Source organism: Balaenoptera physalus (assembly GCF_965194825.1).
Source record: "Balaenoptera physalus genome assembly, chromosome: 2".
NCBI lineage: Eukaryota > Metazoa > Chordata > Mammalia > Artiodactyla > Balaenopteridae > Balaenoptera > Balaenoptera physalus.
In genome coordinates, this window is record NC_138883.1 from 83,512,572 (window position 1) to 83,530,637 (window position 18,066).

Here is an 18,066-nt window from a genome sequence, read left to right on the forward strand (position 1 = left end):
CTGGTTAATGGCATAAAAGAAGAGACCATAAATCAAAAGACAGCCAAAGGATTACTGTCTCATGTGTTCAGTATATTCTCTCACTGGCAAAAACCTTATCCAGCAAAAATACAAAATGACATATTTAAAACACAATCTTAGATAACATCCTTGCTAAACTCAAGCAAGCTCTCTTGTTCAAATTTGCTTTGATAAAACTAATTCTGCCCAAAACTTGAAAGATTCATAACGTGTAAAGTAAAGATCCCCTACAGGTCTACACCGTGGTTCTCAAATCCCCTAAACGCCATATAATAGTGACTAAATTTAATACAACTCGTTACCACTTGAAAATGCGTAGATCACACTACTACACCCACTTGTGCAGAGTTTTTCAACAAAACCTATAATTCCACTAACACAATGAATCCTAAATACACCAACAATAACTGATATCACAACAGAAGAAATTTACTCCCCAGTGTATAAATAAATATATACAGTTGACTTTGTATCTCAATAGATACAAATAATCTCTATATCGATCTGTTTATTTGTGTTCAAATCTAGGATTAATATATCCAACTTGATACTCAGTCCAAATTAAATTCTGCTATAAAGTAAAGGGAAGGTAATAAAAATTCACTCTTAGGTCTCTATGGTAGCAGTAGTTATATTCAAATCAAAACAATAGGAACTGTACTTGGCACACTCATAATACATCCTTATAAGATTAGGAATGAAAATGGACTAAACCATTTTCATTGACGGTAACTTGAGCAGAAGTAACAATGTGCAATGTATTGAGAGAAATAAGGTATGAAACAAAAGGGGCTGCAGAATTAATTTCCACGATAAAACATTGTCCAAGGGGAGATAAAAAAGGAAATAGACAGAAGTCTTAAAGGGATAACTAGGTTTTAAGAATGTTTCTTAAGGCTTTATTCACTGATCCTACGCTCTATTTAAACTCTACTTCACTGGCAAGAAAAGAATTTTATGGAGATAGATATTGTGCAATGGAATGTAACAAAGCATTGTTCAAACGTATTGTCTATTAATTTCTGTCACTGATTTTTGGATCCATTCCTAATGGTAGCTAAAAGCTTTTTGAATTGAAAACATTAAAGGGCTGTTAAAAGAAACAGATGCAGAGAGCAGTGCAGCCATGAAATAACCTGCCAGGGTTGGGGCAGGGGAAGGGGCTTCACATTTAGACAGCGCTGGCAGAAAGCAGGGTTCTTTGCGTTACTAAAATTATGTTATTCTTCAAAAACTAAAAAAACCATTCAGCAATAACAGTTTCACCTGATACAATTTATTCCATTTAGAAAAGCAAGCAATTAAAAAATGGTGGGCATATTTAACGTCAATTTGCAAAAGTCTTTATTTATGTTCGAAAAGAATTAGAATTAAGAAATCTGTTGTAATATGGGCTAAATGAGCACATTTTAATGAATTTTTAAAATAAACATATGGGTTCCATCAGATCTATATAAAACTGGTCAAGAATCCATCTAGTCATCTAATTTATTGCAGTCAATCAAAACCTCAGCCCTGGATGAACTCAGACATTAACCTGTAGCCAAGGAGCTGAATATTAGTAGACTATTAATAGGGAAAAATCAAACCAAGCAGATGTATTTTGTTTTAGATTCGTGATTGCTCACCTCAATGCTGCCCAGAAATCTTGCTATATTTCTCTTAAGTGTGCACTCCCAGCTCAGACAATTATTTCACTCCTGCTCCTCTCTCCATCAACTACCTCAACACACACCTGGACCCCAACCTCACCTGACGACCTCAGTCAACTTTGCTGGGAAAACTAACACCTTTAGCAAAGAGCTCTTGAAAATCCCACCATCAAGTTACAAACCTCTGCCTCGATTCCCGTTTTCCCTTTCCCCTTCCTATTACCAAAGAGAGGTGCCCCTCCTCCAACCAAGGCTAAGTCCCCCACATGTGCTCTTGACCTTCCACAAAGCATCTATGACCCATTCAAGGGGAGAAAGTGCAGAAATAACTTCCCTCTTCTCTATCTTTGAAAATACTTCCCCCCTCTCTACCTTTGAAAATACAACCTATTTGTCAAAAGTAGCTATTTCTTCCCACTTAAATACAAGCTCCTAAGAGCAGAAATGTCTTGTTCACAATGGCTCTCTAACATGTGCAAGAGTGCTCATCTATAGTAGGTGTGCAATAAAACTTCCTTGAATATTTGTTGAAAATTACATCTTTTTCTACCACCACTCCCAATCAATTAGCATGACCCCAACTGTATCCAGGGAAAATTAATTGCTCCCATAACATTTGTGTCCCTCCTACAACATAAGAGGGACTTTTAAAAAATATATTCTCCCTTATTTTGACTCTCATTCCACACTATAAAACAAGGTATTTAAGAGGAAAGACCGTGCCTGATTATGTACCACTTACTGGATTATAAATCAATGCCTCGGGCTTCCCTGGCAGCGCAATGGTTGAGAATCTGCCTGCCAATGCAGGGGACACGGGTTCGAGCTCTGGTCTGGGAAGATCCCACATGCCGCGGAGCAACTAGGCGGTGAGCCACAACTACTGAGACTGCGCGTCTGGAGCCTGTGCTCCGCAACAAGAGAGGCCGCGATAGTGAGAGGCCCACGCACCGCGATGAAGAGTGGCCCCCGCTTGCCACAACTGGAGAAAGCCCTCGCACAGAAACGAAGACCCAACACAGCCAAAAATAAATATATAAATAAATAAATTTTAAAAAAAATAAATTAAATAAAATAAAATAATAAATCAATGCCTCAACTGATCTAAAGTTTCTTTAACTGAACTGGGGGAAACGTCCAAAATTGCTTTATGAATTAATTTCCAAATTTCATTGCATATTTTTTCACAAAAATATATGTAAGATAAAATACCTATTTAATGAATAACCAAAACATTACTTTTCTTTGTTTGTAAAAGTCATCTAGACATAAAATTGACAAGCAGAGTACCACTTAATTTGATGAAAAGATAGTCTAAGTCTGTAATGTCAAAACTAAAAACTGAAAATGTTTTCCCTCCAAAGTCATAGACTAACTCCACGGCAAAGTCAATTAACTACACTTTATCTCACCGACACCAAAAAGAGCTTTCATTTTCCACCAATCCACATCCTTAGATTTCACGATTTTTGTTCTTATGGAGGTAGTTGATAATTTTATTTTGCCTACTAACAAAAGCAGAGTAAAGTTTTAACTAATTAATTGTACCAAATAAAACACAGGGTAGGAAGCTACTAATAAGAACAAACCAGATTTTTTTCTGGGCCATACCACACAGAGCTAAACAAAAGCCACTTTTTAAAAAACTCCCTCAAAGCACAATAGCTATTTTTCTGTGTGGATTCCTACAAGATAATGATTATGCAAGAAAAACACCTAATTTCCTTTTTTCTTGAATTCTTGTGTTTCCCAAGAGAGGTTACATTCACAATGTGGAAACTGATGCTCTTAGAAGAATCACACATACTTACTAACTTCAGTAAACTTAAAAATTAAATAATATATCAGCTGTTTGAAGCTTCTGGTTAATCATGAAGGGAATAAACAGTGAAACAAGAAACTCCATGTTAATCAACTCTACTGATCTATCAATTCATGTCTCCTCAAAGTGAAAATGGCAGGTTGCACTGAAAAATAAAATAAGATAAAGCTATGTCTGTGTGACTAAAAAATTCAGCCAGCCCTGTTCCTGGTACAATTAACACGTATGGTAGAATGACGTAGCCAAGACTTAGAGAGACTAACATTGTCTATAAATCTGTAAGCTTGCAATTTACAAGAAGTAGTTTTAACAGTAATTAAAAAAAGATAAGAAAAAGTTCCAAATAAAGTTATTGTTATTATGATTTCAATATTGTTATTTGCATGAATGATTCCAAACTATTTTTTAGTCCATTAGTTCTGGCATTCATATATAGGAGCCACAGGAATCTCAAAGATGCAACAATTAAAGTACTGATTGTTTTACTTTATTCAAAGTGAAAATAAATATCCATATGGAACATTTTATAAAGTAAAGGGCTTCAAAATAAAACATAAAGACAAAATGGCCAGTTAAACCATACTATCAAAGTGAATGAAACACAAATTTTCAAATTTTTCAAACTAAATATACATAGTCTCTCTCATTTTCAGTTGAAGATGCAGTATTGAACGTCGGTCAGTCATGTGTGATTTTTAGGATGCCTTTAGAATTGAAGTCTGAGACCACAACTAACAAAAAGCAAGCACTTGGCTGCTTCACAGCAGGATGCAGATTCCTTTTTCTCAGCAGAATTCCAGACATTCCATGTGTTTCCTATGAAAATAGAAAATGTCCATCTTAAAGTAGGCCAGCCTGAACTCAGGCCAGCATAAAATGGCCAAGAAATGCACTTACTATGAGAAGGTTTACATTAGCTCTTGTAAGCAAACTACAGGTTTCCACTCTTCACTTCCATCCTACTCTTCCCCCAGCTCTTCCTTACAAGACACTGGATGCTGTAAAGAGATGAGCTTTGGGTCCAAGGAAAAACGTTAGATTAGGAGAGTTTTTATGAGAAAAAGTGGATGAAGTGCTTGATCTTCCCTCCCCTTAAAAAACGAGTCCTTAAAAAAAAAAAAATGGTTTTAGTAATAATATTCAAAGATTATCACTTCTTATAATTCAATGACTTGATTAAGGAAAATAATTTTTTAATAAATCAAAAGTACCATATTTTTTTAACCTGACATGACAGCATACACTCAAATATGAAGAGTACCAGGTTTAAGCAAAGATCAGAATTTTTTTTTTAATGGTAGACATCACAGTAAAGGCTTGGTTCCTAATCTTTGTGGTAGCAGATGTACAGCTTAATGTGAGTGGGATTTACACTGGCACATATTCACCCTTAGATGGCCCCAGAAGTGAGGTGTGAAGCACAGGCTGGTCAGCAGAGGATCACGTGAGCCTTCTAATTGCTTCATTCAAAAAGATTCAACGAGTCCCTACTCTGTGCCAGGACTGTGCTTGGCAAATGTGAGCCTAGTTATTGCCTGCACGGAGCTATAGTCTGACGAGGGAAGTAGACAATCACACACACACAAAAAAACTTGTAGCTGAGCAGGACCCTGTGGGGCCTTCCCGGGACAGACACCTCCCCAATATCCTCTGCTCTAGCCCCTCTGTGAAGTACCTAGATAACAGTACCTGATGCACATTTTCTGAGTTGTTTTACAGATGCTAAAACCACCACCAAATGGAAGAAATTAACTACTTGATGATCATGAGCACACAGCCCCCAGACCTGCTGGCACCTAAGGATTGATAATGTTCACCCCTGTGACACCGCCCTGTTACCTCACCATAAACCAATCAGAGAATCGTGCCCCTCACCTGGCCTTTAAAAATGCTTTGCTGAACGTCTGGAATTAGCTAATGAACTAATGAGCAAACAGAAAGCATTTGATCCCCCATATGGTGTTATGATCCAGGCATTCATGTGAATGTCACTAAGAGGCTCTGTAATTTTGATCTATTTGGTGGATAAATGTCTGGAAGACTGGTCTACTGTCTGAGCATTGTGCTCTGCTTCCCTCCTGCTCTGCCAGTATAACACTAAGAATGTAAAACTCATCAGAATTGAGGCAACTACTTTGTCAACTAATGGCTAAACCGACAAAAAGCAAAAACGCAAGCAGCTAAAGTTTAAATGAGTAAGAAAATGAGTGGAAGTAAGTTACTTCCACTCCAAGAAATCAAGCCCACAGCATTGAATGAATGAACTGGAGCCTCTAAGTTATTGCCTTTGGTGTTCTAGACTGCCCCCTGCTGGACATGGACATTCAGCACCCATGGTTCTGGTAGTTTCACTGATTCCACAGAAGAGGACTTTTCAAGATGACACTATTTTCTTACATTTAAACCCATACCATCACCCCATATGGTTTGAGCTTCCCAGTCTTCACGGGATTGAAAGTAGAAATGCCAAACTTGCCTCCTCCATGGACTTTCCCTTAGTTTAATCACTGAATGGGTCATTTAATAAATTTTTGCAGAATATCCTGCTCCAAGAGAACTACAACATGAAAAGGAGAAGTGGAGTGGCCTCCACCCTATCCATTGTCACAATGCGGGGAATGACTGCGTCAAGATTCTAGAGGTCACAGGTCACTTCAATTCTCCTCCTCAGAAAAAGCTAAGCTTAAACCATTGACAAATTTATATATACTCTCTTGTCAAGAATTTAGCAAAAGAGCCACAAAATTGCAACAATTTAATTTACTTCTTCAAACTGAAATAAATTTTAAGAGCTTTAAAAAAAAAAATGCTTGGCTGAAACCCTTCCAGGAGTTCAGGCTTTTGCACCTTCCTTCACTACAACCCGGCGTCAGTAGCTTGGCTTGACTGCACATGTGTGCAGGCGAGCAGACCCAAATTTGGTTTGGTAACAAACATGTTATTACCTGCTATGATCAGTTCTAAAACAGAGCATTAGGGAAGAGGAAGAGGGTGGGTGACCCAATCTAGTCTAGGTATTAGCGAAAGCTTTACCAAAGGAAGTAACATGTACACCAAGTAGAAGCTAACCAGGTATAGAAGGAAAGGGAAAGAGCAGTCCAAGATTAGGAACCAGTAAGGGCAAAGGCCTGAACCAAGAGGGGCAAAGCCCGTTGGAGGAGCTAGTGAGGCAGAAGGATGGGGAGAGGGAGGGGCACAGGTTGTGGGTTTGGGTTTGGAAATGTAAACAGTAAGAGATGAAGTTGGTGGCTCCAGGCAACAGTCAGTGCCAAGAGTTGGCTTGGCCAAAACGTTCGTTCGGGTTTTTCTGTGACATCTTAGGGAAAAACCCTAACGAACTTTTCAGCCAACCCAATATTTTGGCCTTTATGAAAGTAATGGGAAGTAGGAAATACCGGGATCAGAATTTCTGTAGCGTGAAGAATGGGTTGAAGGTGGGCCTACAGTAGATAGGTGGAAAATTGTTGCCAGCCTACTTCAGTAAACTGAGGATAATAATGGGAGACTAAACCCAGCAGGCGGCTGTGGGAAAGGGACAGGTGGGCAGTCTTTAATGATCTCAGATCTGTTACTTTCATTAATCTCCTAATGAACTATATCATTAAAATTTTAAAAAGGCCTGGTCCCCAATAAGCATCCTCATGAATATCTATTGATTCAACCAATCTTTTTCATTCCATGCTTCTTCCTCTCCTTTTTTAAAAAAGTGCCCTGTTGCATCTGTCTAGAATGGCTCCACATTGCAGAAGCAACTTCTCTAGAAAAAAAAAAAAAATCTGTTAATTCATTTCCTAATACATCAACACTAAAGGCATACGAGAAATACAAAAAAAAAAAAAATTAGGGAGGAAAAGTTCTCTCTGACTTCAAGTTCAAATCTTCATTTCTTTAACAACATTTTACAGTTTGACTTGTTTTGGGTATTTAAGTAAATTAACGTGTACTGTGTGTGCTCCCTGCTATGAACACTAACACTATGTACTTTCACCTACACTATTTAGTCAATGCGCCAACTTCATTCCTTTTATTAACCAATCAGAACCCCAAAGGTCAGAGTGACCAGGGACTTATCTGTCACAGAGCCGGAGAGAGCATGAACTGGGAGGCCAAGGCAGTTGGAATCTAAACCCTGGCCCTTTCTTGGTCACCATGCCAGCTCTTGAGTAGCTATGATTTCTTCCCCTTGCTTTTTCCTCACATACACTGACCACCCATTTAAAAACACTATGTCCACTGTAGCATGAGGTCAGTTTGCTGAAGGCTAAGACAGTAGGACACACAAGTTACTCTTTCTAGCTTTGCCCAGAATTATCCACAAGATCTTAAGCACACTGCTTTGCCTCTATTTTTCACTGGTCAGATGAAGATAATGATATAAGTGTACAACAGATAAGTATTACTGTTAATAATAATTATGAGAGCCCCACATGGTAGAGCTCAGTCCCTTCGAGAAGGACTTTCCGCCCAGCTGTGGTGAGTGTGGTCAGCAGACAGCCTCCAGCAGACAGCTCTCTGGGCAGCCTCAGCTGCTCAGAGCCTCTTGCCTGAGGTCACACATTTTCCTGGATGGCCCGCTTTCAGTGACTGAGTGAGGGGGAGAGGAAGGCCAGCCACTTCACCCAACACAGGACACCACTAACTGGCAACAAGTTGGTGGAGGCTCGCCAGGTCTGCGGGCAGCTCAGCTTCTCCCTCTGCCCAAATATGCTTCCTCCCCCTCCCTTTTACAGGTGAGGCTCCTAATAAACATCTTGCCTCCCAAACTCCATCTCCACACCTCTGCCTGAGAATCCAAACAGCCACACTCTACCGACTCTGGAGATATTAACTAGGTCAACATAAAACTTAACTACATATTTGAAATGCCAAGAGCAGGCCCGTTGAGTAACATGATTTGAGATTACTCTATTAATTAACAGAAGGATATTTTTATTTCATATTTTAAGTAAATCAAGTCCTAGCTGATACTTTTTTAAATAAAATCTCAAGTTAATTGAATCACAGGCCAAGTTTGAACACTTGACTTTTTATTCCAATAACTTTGGAAGAAAGTGATGAAGCTAAAAATAAAAGGGTAAAACTAAAGTAACATGTCTAATGGAATGACAGTGTCACTGCAGTGACTCTGCCATAGCACCACTATATGGCAGAGATCTACTACATTAAATATAGACGATATTCCTTCTGTAACCAGAACGGAAGGGAACTTTTGGCCTCTCTGCTCTCTTCATATCTAATTCATATATTTAGGGATTTAAGTGAACATTTCCCTTCACATCATATATCACATCAAAACAAAAATGTATACTTCAAAAAAAGCATTAAAACATGTATTCTCATTATAATAGATTATTTCAGGTTATCATTCAAAGGACTTGTCATTCTACTCTTACAGAGCACAAACGTTCAACTATATCTCGGAAAGTAAATTCTGAAATATAAAAAGTGAATTAATAACATCAATAGGGTTATTTTTATATGTGCACATGCAATTCCATGATGTAAAAGAGAACAAAAACAAGTACAATAATCCAAACGTGTGATACCCTTCAGCCTAGTTTTCAGTGCATTACACAAAGCTGGTTCTGTAACTGCTTGGTATCAATAAATTAACAATCAGCATTTTTGCCAGCAAAGCACATATATAAAACCAACAAGGGAGGGATGATCTACTCGTGAGCTACTGCCAAGTCTTAATGCAACTAGAGCCACTTAATTTAATTTTAGTTCTTAATTAGAGTGGAATCATGCTCATTCTAGGAAAGTCTTTTTTCCAACCCTCTTAGAAACCAGAAATTAATATATTTCCCTGCTTACTTATAGCCAATACCATAATTTTACTTTTATCTAAGTCTGAAGGTAATATTTAAAGACTGGAATTTTAAACCATTCAGGTAAGGATAATTTTTAAAACATTACATAGATAGCAGTGATATGAAAGGAAAAGTTCACTCTAAACCCCTAAATATATGACCACTGAATTAGACATGCAGGGAGGCCCAAAGGTCCCTGCATTCACTGGCCAGCATTTATTCATTCAAATATTATTTACTGAGCACCTACTACATGCCAATCAATATTTGGATGAGTAAATCTATTCCAATAGTGATTAATTACCTCATTTGGTGAACAGAAGTAGGAATTCAGAAAACAAACTTGGCCCCAAAACACATAAAAATGGCAGAAAATGTACTTCCATATATTAGGAGTAAATTAAAGAACGAAGTATTGGATGTAAACTAAAGAGTAGCAATTATTACTCTGTTAATGATGTACAAAAGAATATTGAAGAAAGGTCAATTGATCAACTGGTTGAACTGGAATGTTGAACCCAACTTCTTTCATAGGCAGAAACAGCCGCTATCTTAGGCTGTTTAAATGGAAATCCTAATAGGATTGCCATGTTATACTGCATGTTATTCAATGTTACCAATAACTTAAATACACTATAAATGCTGAATATTGAGGGATGCCATAGAAATGCTCAGGAGTCACAAACTTCTAAATGTATTGTAAGCATGTTTGCAACCTTTTTATAAACAGAATCTGAGAGTTATATTATTTTTCATTTTAGAATTCAGTCATATTCTTTACTGAATTCAAAACCAAGCCACATACACACTACTTGAACAAAAGGGAGGCTGCAAAAATAACACTTTGACAAACTGACAGAAATATGTTACCTCCTGCAGAGAAACAGAGGTGTTGAAACAAATCAGGTTGATTCTAGTTTTTATTAACGTTTAATCATTTACAGGACATACTTCATTTGCAATGAAAACACTTGTTCATCAAGTTGAAAGATGAATGATGACTGCTTCTTGAGCATTTTAATATTAACTGGATCAAGGTAGGGAACTAGCAAAAGGGCAAAAAATAAAATGTAACAATTCTTCCTAAAACTTTGTGTCACTTTTTTGGTGTGCTAGAGAAGGAAAGACTTTTAAATGGAAATTTTTATCCTTTTATGCTTTGGTTAATTATGATTAATTAAATACTTAGTAAAAGTAGAAGAGCAACCTAACGTTTTAAGTTGAATTTCTTTTTCAAAAAATCGGCTGTCAGTACGGAATGAAGGAATCAGGGCTTCGTTCTGTAAAGACTATGTTAATGCTTCACTTGGTTGTGTTTAAAGAACCCGAAGGCTCCTGCAGACTGCTTTCTTTCTATGCCGCTACCCTAGTCCTGGGCATAACCACCAAATTTTAGTGCCACCCCCATAAAAGCCAAGGGAGTAAGTTTATTTTTCCCAAGGTTCAACAGAGATCTCTTGTGCTTAGTGTGAGGGCAGTGGATTCCTGCATTAATGCATATTTTTATGAAGCTCTCACTTTATTTCAGCATGCTACAGATATTTTCCAAAGGCTTTTATAAACCCTCTAGTTTTCTGAGTTAAAAATCCAAAATATAGCCATGAAGGTCACATATCTAAATATTCTTACCCAAAGTGGATAATGCAAAATCTCTCAAACCTACCAATCCCAGCATTAAATCATTTTAGATTGAATTTTTAATAGAAAATGGTCAACTAGTCTCCAAAGTTTCCAAAGCCTCTCTTGCCTCAGGAGGGGGCTGGCTTCCCCCAAACGGCACAGAGAATCCAACTATCACCCACTCAGCAGATCCCACTAAGTTCTGGGCTCCACACACTTTCAAGTCAGAATCAAGAAAATGGTATATAAAGATTCTCCAGGAAACAGCATCTGCATAGGCAGTGGTTATGAGCGTGGGTTTTGGAGTCAAGAAGACCAGGGGTGGCTCCTGGTTTTGAAAATTACTAACTGCATGACACTGGGCTAGTTACTCTCCAAGCCCCAACTTCCTCATGTTAAGATGAAGGTGAAAGATCTGCTTTGGGGGACTGGGTGAGAATCTAGTGAGATGCTAAGGGTAAGGCATTCAGTAGAGATGCTCGGTACAGGAGCAGATGCTGCTGCAGAGATGCTCGGTACAGGAGCAGATGCAGCTGCAGAGAGGCTCGGTACAGGAGCAGTCGCTGTTAATATTGTTCCCAGCATTGAGATCAGCCCAAACACCTCCATTTATCAGCGGTGCTTAGAAAGGGCCTGGCTGTAAGCCACATGATTGCCTGTCTCTCCCCTCTCTCCAGAACTAGTTCAGACAGAATAGAAAAAAATCACTGGTTGAAAAGTAAAGATAAGGATATTTTGGCACTGTGGTTCTTTTCAGAACTTCGGGAATAAAACAACCGGCACTTTTAGCACACTTAAGGGAAAAACCAGACCAGCAGCTTGAAACTGCATCCACTCTACTTAGAGATTCAAAAATTAATTATATATGATGGTGATATGACAATAATAATAATAATAATAGATGCAGTTTAACACTCACAAAGACCTTGGAGAAGACAGCATGCAAATTTTTCAGATAACTGATGCTCAAAGAGGTTATTAAATTTTCTAAAGACCACACAGCTGGAAAGAGAAGAGCCAAGGTTCAAATTCAGGTCTGTTTCATTCCAAATGTTCACAATCACCATAATACATTCCAAGTATCCTCCCCATAAGCTACAAACCTCATACAACAGCACCACATGATGAGATGGATGGGATGGGGGTAGGATGGAAATTCACAGCATATTTAATACAGAAGTGTGTGGCCTAAGAAACCAAAAGAAAAGAGTGAGGCCCTCTATATACTACAGAACATCGTGTACAAAGTGTCAACCTAAAATGAGGGCCATTTAATCATCGAGCAGTCTGGGGACTAAACAATGGAGAATACAGGATAGTCATAGAACTTACCACTCTTAGGAGGTGTAGACCTTAAAGTACATATGAGTCCATGACATTAAGTCTCACAACCAAAAACTGCTCAAAAGGTCTCTAAAGAGGAACTTAACCAATAACAATGAAAAATATTGGCATGTTTAAAAGACTCTTCTTACTAACCCAGGTATAAATGCAACAGTCTCATAAAGAAATGTAAATTTATTATTTTAACCACAGAACTGTATTAAGTATAATTCTTAGTTCATAACACATACACTTATCTTTCCTTAATGGTCCATTCATGATCTGCTTTGTATTTAATCATTTGTGTTTTTATGAATATATTTGTATGTTTTAGATAATGTACTATACTCTCATGAACTTACCACCTGACATGAGAACTAGAACATTAACAACAATTTACATCTATCAAGTGATTTTCCCCATCCCACCTGGGTTAACTGTTCTGCTAAGTCACGTACTTATCATTGACTTGTTTTTTTAACATGTAGTTTATCATATGTATACCTTAAAAGCATATTGTTTAGTTTTAGTTATTTTTAATTTTAACACATTAGAAGTTTAAAAGGAGGAAAACCAGTATATCAATAGATTCAGAAAAGCTCTTGGTAAAATTTGATGTAAATTCTTGATAAAAACTCTAAGTAAATTAGAAATAGAGAACAGAATATCCTTAACCTGATTTAATTTTTTAAACCCTATAATACATATCACACTTAATGGAAAACATGAAAAGCATGGCCTTTAAAATCAAGGACAAGAAAAGAATGCCCATTATTGTAACTTCTAGTCAACATTGTCATGGAGTTCCTAAACAGTACAAGGAAAAAAGGCAAAAAGAATGGAAAAGAGGAGATAAAAATGTCAACTATGACGTATACATAGAAATCCCCAAAGAATCTACAAATGACATTATTTTTTCAAAAAGAGAGTTTAGCAAGATGGTTGGATATAAGATTAACATACAAAAACTAATCACACTTCTGTACACCAACAATAAACTACTAAAACACATAATTTAGAAGACATGATTTATAATTAGCATTAAAAATATCAAGTAACTAGGAATAAATAGATGCCAGATTCAAACATGGGAATGTTTTAAACTTTATTGGGAGACATTAAACAATACCTAAATAGATTGAGAGATATACCAGGTTCATAATTAGGAAGACCTAATATCATAAAGATGACATTCTCTCCAAATTGACCTAAAGATTCAATACAATGCTAATTAAAATCCTAAGAAGGGGGCTTCCCTGGTGGCGCAGTGGTTGAGAGTCTGCCTGCCAGTGCAGGGGACACGGGTTCGAGCCCTGGTCTGGGAAGATCCCACATGCCGCGGAGCAACTGGGCCCGTGAGCCACAACTACTGAGCCTGCGCGTCTGGAGCCTGTGCTCTGCAACAAGAGAGGCTGCGATAGTGAGATGCCTGCGCACCGCGATGAAGAGTGGCCCCCGCTTGCCGCAACTAGAGAAAGCCCTCGCACAGAAACGAAGACCCAACACAGCCAAAAATAAATAAATAAATAAATAAAAAAAAAAAAAAAAAAAAATCCTAAGAAGGTTCTTCATGGATCTTTAGAAGCTGATTTTAAAATTCTCATGGAAGAACAAAAAGCCAAAAACAGCCAAGACACTTCTGAAACAGAAGAGCAAGGAGGGGAGTTGTGCCCTATCCAATATTAGGACTTCTTCTTAAGAACCAATTAAAAGAACATGACTCCGGGCAGGGATAAACATATTGACCTATGGAATAGAAGAGAGCTCAGGAAAAAGTCCCACACACATATATGACTTTAATATATGACAGAGATGGTGAATTAGGTGATAAAAATGAAAACTGAACCTCTGCTTCACATCATATGAAAACTAATTCCAGACGGTTCAGGACTAAATATCAGAAGCAAAAATTTTTTAATTTTAGTGGAAAATATTTTTTAGTTCTTTCTGACCTTGAAAGGAAAGGTTTTCTTTAAAAGACAGAGAAATGTTCATTATAAAATATAAATAAATTTGACTCTGTTAAAATCAAGGATGTCTCACCATTAAAAGTCACCTTAGGAAAAGTGAAAAAAACAAGTTACAAACTGGGAGAGGATATCTCCCATCTATAAAATCACCAAAGGATTAGTATCAAGAATATATTAAAAACTCCAGTAGTAAGAAGAAAAGCCCAGTCAATCCAATTTTTAAAACTAGGCAAAAGACATGGACAGGCATTTTTCAAAAGAAGGAATACATATGGCAATAAATATTTGAATAAATATTTAACCTTAATAGTGATCAGAGAAATGCAAATGAAGACCATTATAAACTCACATACTGAGCAAAAATTTTAAAGTCTGATACTACCAAGTGTTTACAGAGAATATGGATAAACAAGATTTCTTAAGTATTGATGGTAGGAATGTAAACTGGTACAACCACTTTGGAAGGCATGACTGCATTATCTTGTAAAGCTGAACATTCAGATACCCTATGACTCAGGAATTCCACTCCAAAGTAGTAAAAACCAGAGGAATTCTTATATATGTATAGCAGATGACATAGACAAGAATGTTCATGACCAGGGCTTTCATAGTAAAAAAAAAAAAAAAAAAAAAGGTCTGGAAATAACCCAACAGTCTATTTACAAGAATATGTATTAAAAAATGTAGGTACATTCCCACTGTGGAATGTTACACCGCCCTCAAAAAGAGTGCACTACTGATATATGCAAAAATATAGATCTATCCTGGCAACATAATATTGCCTGAAAAATTTAAGTCCCAAGAGATTACCAATACCAAGATACCTTTTATCAAATATAAACTCAAATATAAAATTTAAGGATATATTAAACCAGGAATCCAAATAATAATCAAACTGAAACCCCTACCTCTCTAAAAACTTAACCTAAAAGTACAAATCTTCAGAATTTCCATGGTGTAATATGCAATCTACTTCACTTATTTTTTTTTGCTAAATAAAAGTATGCACTTCATCAAGATCAGATGAAATACAAATGGATAAAACTATAAGTGTGCAGTGGTAGAAGCTATACCATCCCTCATTATTTATTAAAAATAGTTTGTTTACCCATTTAAGGACGGAGATCATACACGCAGTCATAAAGTCAGTCTTGGAGAATTCCAGTGGACCAGAAAAACATTAGCTGTGTTATTGTGAAAAAGTATGTTTTGGAAAACAGCTCAGTTACATAATTTATCTTGCCACACCTGGTACAGTGTCCACCTGGAGCCATTTTTGAGTGAATGGAGAAGGCCATACATTTGTTCAAAGATCAGTGTTGAGCCCTGTAAGGAAATCTCTTTAGCTTCTAAATTAGAAGCCAGAGGAGCTTGGCAGCCTTCACATGTGGGAAATCTATCAAGTGGTGAACAGGATAATTATTCCCAAGGACTGTGTGTTCTGGACATGGGAGTGCAGCTCAGTGCTCCATGAAAACCGCATTTGGACTCCCAACTCAGACAACACTAAAACCATGGGGGTTTTCCCCTCCTTAATGTCACTAGTCTAATCTGATGACAAATAATTGCCTTTGATTGCCAGGTATTTAATATACTAGTTATATGAATACAACCCATCAACCTACTGTCCTGAAAACTGGGAAAATCTGCTGTTTTTGTCCTGAATTATTAAGGCAGTGCTTAATAGGTATTGGAGAATCTGCAAATTAAATATAATAGCATTACCATGAGTTTTCTCTACTAGAGGTATTTAGGTTCCACTCTTACATGCCTTGTCCATATTTATAAAGAACACATATACAATAAGGGTCTTTCTCCTTTGAAAAGGAGAACAAAATCGTAGTAAGATAGTTTTAAGCAAATGAGTCTTTATCAACCATTCCAAGTGTAAGTGAAGTCTTCTACTCTGTAGTGTCAGCGGCAGAAAGTACCAAGACACTGGAAGAACAAGGTAGGAAAGACCTCATAAAGCTATGGAAATGAGAACACAATACAAATGTAGACGAATGCCTTGTTAAAGAAATGAGGATACTGAAATGAATTAGGTTTTCTAAATCACTAATGTCAAAAATTATTAGGTATGTGATTCATGATATGCACTAATCAAAACACAAATATTTTATTTCCTATAAAGTATTCCATGATGCCCGAATTCAAAAGAACACACACACACATCCAAAACTACTTGCATATATTGACAGTGTTAGTGACATGTAAATTAATACAACCTCTCTGGAGAGCACAGACTTGAGCTTAACCATACCTATGTCTGCCCCCCAACTAGACTGTGAGTTGATAGCAGAGACTGTCTTATTCATTGTTGTATCCTGACAGCACCACGTATTATTGGTGCTTAGAAAATATTTTTTGATTGAATGAATGAATTTGGCATTATGTATCAAGAGCCTTTAAAATTTTTTCATACTCTTTTAATCCAGTAACTCTATTCCTAGGAATTTATCCTAAGGAAATCATGAGGGCTACAAAGATAAATATATGGGGATGTTTGCTGCAGCATTTTTTCTAATAGCACAACATCTAAATGTTCAACAACAAGGGAATTGGTAAAATGTGGTATATCACACAATGTACTGTGGTACTAGGCAGTTATTTAAAAGCGTATTCACAAAGTATAATTATTGACAAGGGGAATTTTTACAATATAACATTATTTACACAGTATATATTATATATTTATATATGATATATATGTTATATGTATGTATACAAACATTAGGCACACACAGATTCTAATTTATTATATAGGTATGGGTGAGTAATTTGTGTACATTGAAAAAGAACTTGTAGAAAGAAAATACACTGAAATGTTAAAAGTACGTTTTACTAATAAATAAAACTTAGCAATATATTTAAAAGCTTACAAAAATAACTAAAACTGTTCTTTATAAATGAAATATAAATGTATTTATTTAATAATAAACATTCTTTTTGTGTGTGTGTTCTATCTGTAAGCTCTCCAACAACCACACAATAAAAGCATTTGGTATTTAGTCTTATGTCAGAAACAAGACATTCATAAGGAAGATGAAAATATGTAAATATAAACACCACAAGAGCAACTCCACCAAAATGAGCACATGCTTTAAAAATAGTCGTGCAAATAAAATATCTCATCGGAAAGGTAAATATTAGTGAATATTTTGTTTAAAATATAGAAGCATTCATATGTAGAGTAATGATAACAGTGAAACACACATTACAAAAATACTTTAAAAACTTTTAAAATAATAAATACAGTTGTTTCCAAATTTTGCTTTCTAAAAATAAAATTCTGCTACCAACTATTATCAAGGGTGTGGGATTTTCTTTCTTTAATGCTGTTTTATGTTATCACTATGTAAAGTCAATGACAGTAACAGAATTCTGGACTCATCCAATGGAAACACTGCATCCCTACAGGAAGGCAACATGAAATCACAAAGCCCGAGTCTGCCTCCCTGTAAAATCTGTCCACACCAAGCCCTAAAAGCAGCTAAAATTTAACAGTAGAAACCAGATTCACTGATTGACTGATCAAAAGGCTGTTAGGTTTTTCAATTCTTTGGGTATTGTTTTGTTGTTATCTTTTTTTTTTTTTTTTTTTTCAATCCAGGAAAAGTCTTCACTGCGAAGGTCTCAAAACAGAATCCAAAAGCAAGGGAGGATCTTGTCTGGATGTTGGGCTATTCATAAACACAGGTTCATTCTTCAGCCGAGTTTACTAAGCTGTTTAATGTCTTTGAATCAGTTTTTCTCCTTGTTAATTAAAACAAGCTAAATCAATTTTCATGAAGTTTTAGGAAGTTCTATAGGTTTTTAAGAAAGATGGAGAATAGTTCAGTGTA

The 18,066-nt window shown here is 36.6% G+C and overlaps 1 protein-coding gene across 10 annotated transcripts in view; it reads right to left on the minus strand.

The window, feature by feature from the left end:
* The window catches only part of FSIP1 (fibrous sheath interacting protein 1), a 210,588-nt gene that overhangs the window by 66,728 nt on the left and 125,794 nt on the right, over window positions 1–18,066 (minus strand). The window contains exons 11-12 of one of the 10 annotated variants that reach the window (XR_014257859.1): window positions 2,774–4,311; window positions 95–2,439 (exon numbers count right to left, since the gene is read on the minus strand). The exons of 8 other annotated variants lie outside the window; for them this stretch is intronic. Coding sequence is in view for 1 of the 2 variants with exons in the window: in XM_082443075.1 (XP_082299201.1) it covers window positions 4,174–4,311 (138 nt within the window). In the remaining variant the exon portion in view is untranslated. Of the gene's footprint in view, window positions 1–94; window positions 2,440–2,768; window positions 4,312–18,066 lie in introns of those variants that run through there. One more of the 10 variants, XM_082443075.1, reaches the window with a different exon arrangement.